This window comes from Musa acuminata, chromosome BXJ3-7, assembly GCF_036884655.1.
Source record: "Musa acuminata AAA Group cultivar baxijiao chromosome BXJ3-7, Cavendish_Baxijiao_AAA, whole genome shotgun sequence".
In the NCBI taxonomy this organism is placed as follows: domain Eukaryota; kingdom Viridiplantae; phylum Streptophyta; class Magnoliopsida; order Zingiberales; family Musaceae; genus Musa; species Musa acuminata.
Genome location: NC_088355.1, coordinates 28112351 through 28117765, shown reverse-complemented (window position 1 = coordinate 28117765; position 5415 = coordinate 28112351). Strand labels below are relative to the sequence as shown.

Sequence of the window (5415 nt, the reverse complement as noted above, 5' to 3'; positions counted from 1 at the left end):
AAAGCCATGGATAATAGAGTATTCAATTTTAATAACTAAGTAGGAATATAAAAAAATCGATTTGCATGGAATGGTAGGCAATAAAGAAATATACATAATTCATAACCACAATTCATTAATTCCTCCCCATCGTTTAAGATTAGTGCATATGTTTGATTGGAGTCGGGGTCGGTAATCAATCGGGTCCGTCCACAGGACCCATCAGGAATCATCCATCCACACGCGTGGAAAGTTTCTCGATAATTCGCACCTCTCTAGCACGTGCAAAACACGTGGTTTCCAACCCTTCCCTTCCCTTGTTTCTCTTCCCGTCGCCTGCGGTCGTACTTAAATTGCTCGTGAATCTCAATCCCACCTTGTCTTTCCATCGTCGACGACGATCTCATCTCTTTGCAGCAGCACCAACTCCGCCCCCTTCTCTGCCGTCTGGATATCTTCGTGTTCACATCGACCCGATCCCATCGAGAAGAGGGAACAGGGCATATCACGTTAGGAAGTGGTTTGATTCGATCCGATCGACATGGATCTCGAGCTGAGGGCGGCTCGGGAGAAGCTGGAGAGGGAGCAGAGGGAGCGCAAGGAGCGGGCCAAGGCCAAGCTCGAACGGGAGAAGCGGGCCAAGGCGGAGGCTGCCCGCCAACGCGACGCCATCGAGGCTGCCCAGCGTTCCAAGCGCCTCGACGCCGCCCGCGCACAACTCGAGGTCTCATATGTCTCTTCCTCCTTCTCTGTCTGTATATGTCTTTCAATGTTTATTTCTTGCTCAATTAGGCAAAAAGTTCTCTTCTTTCACGTACGCTTCACTGTTGGAATATGCATAGCATTGGTAACCCAGGTAACGTATATTTCTATTCTGGGGAAGAATCTGGTTCCTGTTGTGGATACAAAGCTCGTGGATTTGTTGATTGTATGGGCACAATTTTTGCCTTGGGTATGTTTCTGAAGAAGTTGGTCTTTCAGAATGCAGGTTATGTCAAAGTTAACAATTAATCAAAATTGCAATTGTTTGTTAACAGAAGAATAGACGTCAAAGTTTGCGGATATCATTATGATCTTGCCTGGTTGTTGGTCATTCATCCAATAGAAGTCTTTCTGGGGTTGTAAATCATGCTTGCTCATAGATCGTAGCCGTAGATAATCTTTCTTCAATTTGTTCAACTTGCAGAGTCTTGTAAAATTTAGGAAAACTGGAAGTCACCAAAAGTTTAAAGGGCGGAATTAGATTGTTTGGGCCTTGGGATTTGGTTATGGTTCAATCTAGATATGATCATCTGGAATCTTTAAGGTTTTGGATATGATAATATTGTTTGAAGTTCTGGATTATCAATTGCAGAGGACGAATATTTTTTTATTTGGTGTGTTCTTTTTAGTGACGCAGGTATTAAGAACATATTCGCTTGAAGATTCATATGCCAAATATAATCAATTCTTTGTCAATAATTTTTGTCTAATGGCTTGCTGATATGATCTGCTTTAGTTACTTTACATATTAAATTTCCACCTTCAGCATTAAATGCTTATCATCATAAATCAATTCTATCTAGTTTTAGACTCTCTGAATCTGTTGCTTAGTGTGATACCTTGTATGCATGTTGGTTTAAGTGATCAAATTTATTGCATCACAAATTCACCATGTGGTGGCTTGTTGTGATGCCTGCTTGCTGTATCAGCCTCTCTCTGCATGTAGAATGCATTTACTTGATTAATGAATTTTGAGGAGTAAATTAGAAAATATGTCGAGAATGCCGAATCTTGTCTTTTCATTGCCATTGAAGAATTCTAATGTGTATTTTTTCTGGTATGGCATTTTTCCTTTAAGTTCTTTCTTGCAAAATTCTTTTCGACGTTCTTAACGTAAAATCTAATACCTCTTTTAGGCGGAACGACAAATGGAAGAAAGCATGCTTCGAGGAAACGGAGTCATATTTTCCCATACACTTGAAGCTGTACCTTTTAATGGGTTTGGAGATAAAATCAAATTACCACCTTCATGCTTTAGAGAATTGTCTGATCAAGGGGCCCTGGATAAAGGTCCCATGTATTTCAGGCTGTCAATAATTAACGAGTTGGTTCCATTAGATAATAATGCTACTGACCAAAGAGAACATCAAGCAACTCATTCAGGAGTTTTGGAATTTACTGCGAGGGAGGGTTCAGTGGAATTACCTCCACATGTATGGAGCAATTTACTTTCTGGTGTCAGTCTAGATGTTCCTCTTGTCGAGGTGCACTATGTTAGCTTGCCCAAAGGAACTTACGCAAAATTACAAACAGATGGGATGGGCTTCTCTGATATTCCAAACCACAAGGCTGTACTTGAGACAACTCTACGCAGACATGCAACACTTTCTCAAGGTGATATCATCAGTGTCAGTTATGGGGAACTGAACTACAAGTTAAGAGTTCTTGAACTAAAACCCGATTCAAGTGTTTCTGTTCTAGAAACAGATATTGAAGTTGATATAGAAGGACCTGATTCTGCTCTAGAGACTAATAGGAGTCAGCACATGCTTAGACCACTTGTCATGGGAAAGACTGAAGAAGGAATTGTGGAAGAAGGAAATTTTAATTATTACAAGTTCTCTGTTGAGGATGCTATGAGTGACAAAGTTACATCTGGTCAGATGAATGTTGAAGTAAAGATTGAGGCAGATCAAAGTGATGGTGATACCAATGTATATGTATCAAGGCATCCATTGATATTCCCAACCCAGCATCGTCATGAATGGTCATCTCATGAGATGGGTTCAAAAGTTTTGATAATCAGACCGAAGGATCCAAGCACTGTTGCTGGTACCTATAGCATTGGTGTCTTTGGTTTTAAAGGCATGACAAAGTATCATATCTGTGCGGCTTTAAAAGACAATGTTAAGCAAAAGATTGGGGGTTATGCTACTGCTTCATCTCAAATTGATATGGAAACTGTTGAATGCCGAAACTGTAAACACTATATATCCAGCCGCAGCATTTTACTCCACGAGGCATATTGCATTCGGCACAATGTTCTTTGCCAACATAATGGTTGTGGTGTTGTCCTCAGGAAGGAAGAAGCAGCAAACCATATGCATTGTGATAAATGTGGCCAAGCCTTCCAACAGGGACAGATGGAGAAACACATGAAGGTGTTTCATGAGCCACTTCATTGTCCATGTGGAGTGATACTAGAGAAGGAACAAATGGTAGGTGACTTGTATGCTGATTTTCTTTTTTGTGTGCTCTTAACCACCTGTTTACAAGATTTTGTTGAGCTTCGTTCTACATCTACTTCAACAATAGTCTGCATACAAGGCAACATGATTTTCTTTCTGGGCATGTTTTTCAGTTCACATTTGCTGTTTTCTAACTGTTGATGGTTTACATTCCATGATCTCATTCTTTTATGTTATAAATATTCCTTAAATGGTTAATCATGATATTAGAGCTTGTTGGGTGTTTGTGTATTTTCTCCTACATTCTTTGTTTCAAGGTTTGAACTATTGTTTGTATCAATTAATGGGCTGGCATTTACCTATCTGATAGCCAACTGGGATGTATGCTGACAATTTGACACGGTTCAGTCCAGTAACATTTGTATGCTGGACAATTTCGCTCACTTAAATCCAGTACCACTTTAAAACTCATCTTGTTGGCAGTGTAAGCAAATTGGTACTGAATATTTTCTGATATTGCTGCAGTTAATTTTTATTTTTTGGCAACTGTCTGTTTTTTCTCTCTCTTTCTTTTTTTCTTTCTTTCTTTCTTTCTTCTTTTATTAGTTCTCTCCCCTTCTCTTCATCTTCCTGTCATGTCTTTGTCGCCGCCTCTCTTTCCTCTCTTCTCTCCTCGTTTTTCTCTTATTTGAGGATATCGACCTGTACCGATTGTTGCTATGCTGATTTGTACTGTTGTTGGTCCTGGATCCAGATTTTAAACCATACTTTCTTCCTCCTTTCTTTTTAGGTTTCTTCTTTTGAATTTTCATAGAAACTTTTGTTGTTATCTTGGCATATTAAGCAACATCCTAAATATCTTTTGCTTAGTTTCACCACTAATTAATTTTGAGAAGGATTCTCATTCTAAGTCTGTGACCCATTGAATTCGTAAAACAGAATTAGAATTAACAAAACCAGCAATCTTTCCTTTTTTTTGTTATCCATTTTTCAGCCTAATCTGTCGTATTGTAATAATGAATTTCTGGAGTAGTCCTGAGTTGATAATTTCTTTATTTCATCTGTTTAATCATTTTCTATAACAAGGAAATGAGTCTGACATGCTACAGTCTAATAGTTGGATGTATAATCTGCACCTGCATGTCAAAATATGATGGATTGGGAAACTAATATCAGTTGTTTGTTCACTTGTGGCAGGTCCAGCACCAATCGGCAATTTGTCCTCTTCGTTTGATTACATGCCGTTTCTGTGGAGACATGGTGCAAGCTGGAAATACACCAGCAGATGCTCGGGATCGTCTTAGAGGACTTTCAGAACATGAGAGTATTTGTGGGTCCAGAACAGCACCATGTGATTCATGCGGGCGCTCTATCATGCTGAAGGAAATGGACATTCATGTGATTGCTGTTCATCAGAAGAGCTAACTGCCCGACATCTTTTACATCTTGATTCATCTTGGATGCTCATCTCCGAGGTATCAGCCACTTGAGTCTCTGTGTGCCTGGTGTTTCTTGTTAAGCTTTGGATTGACACATTATCATAACTGAAGTGCAGTTACATTAAATATTATTGTAAATTTAGATTCCTGATTCCCCTTTCATGGTTTCTAATTACAGCATTTCACCTATCTTGGTTATTGTTATGTAATAACTGGCCTTTTGAAAGGTGTAGATGCACTTGCTCTATGTGGAAATAAATGACTACAGTATTTAGATAGTGAGTTTCAAGATCAAAATGCCAATTCTGTGCTGCTGATTAAACATTTAATCTTCAAAGAAGTCTTCAATAGCAACTCATAAAAGTTTCTCTTACAAAATCATGATTCTGACTGTTCTATAACTGTCAAGCTGGTATTTGGCACTCTAAAGTAAAAATTACTTTGCAAGAGGAACATCCAAAGCCATTTTTTTTCTATTTTTCTATGCCTATGGAAGATGTTATGAAATTTTCCTTGAAGAAACAAAAAGGTGAAGATTTTGATCAGTAGAGTTAATGGTATGGAAGGTAGATCTATCTATGTAGGGTGGCATTGTTTTGTAATTATATAGAGAAGATGCTTACTGATTACCAAAAAGAAAGTCCTACAAACCAATTGAAGCTGATCTTTCAGAAACTGTCACACAAATAGCTATTATTAGAATTATGGGATTAGGGCGGTAGTGACAATCAACCGTTAACATAACTGATGTCTTGTGGATCAAAATAAACACTCTTTTTTGTGCCGCAAATAGCTATTAGAAACATTTGTGGCTCACTTGTAACTGA

At 38.7% G+C, this 5415-nt stretch overlaps 1 protein-coding gene across 1 annotated transcript; it reads left to right on the top strand.

Moving 5' to 3' along the window:
- The first annotated feature begins 332 nt into the window (after positions 1 to 332).
- LOC135643485 (uncharacterized) lies at positions 333 to 4870 on the top strand. The gene is made up of 3 exons (XM_065160500.1): positions 333 to 703; positions 1878 to 3179; positions 4347 to 4870. The coding sequence occupies exons 1-3, from the start codon at positions 521 to 523 to the stop codon at positions 4572 to 4574; spliced, it is 1713 nt and encodes a 570-aa protein (XP_065016572.1). The 5' UTR covers positions 333 to 520; the 3' UTR covers positions 4575 to 4870.
- Positions 4871 to 5415: the final 545 nt, after the last annotated feature.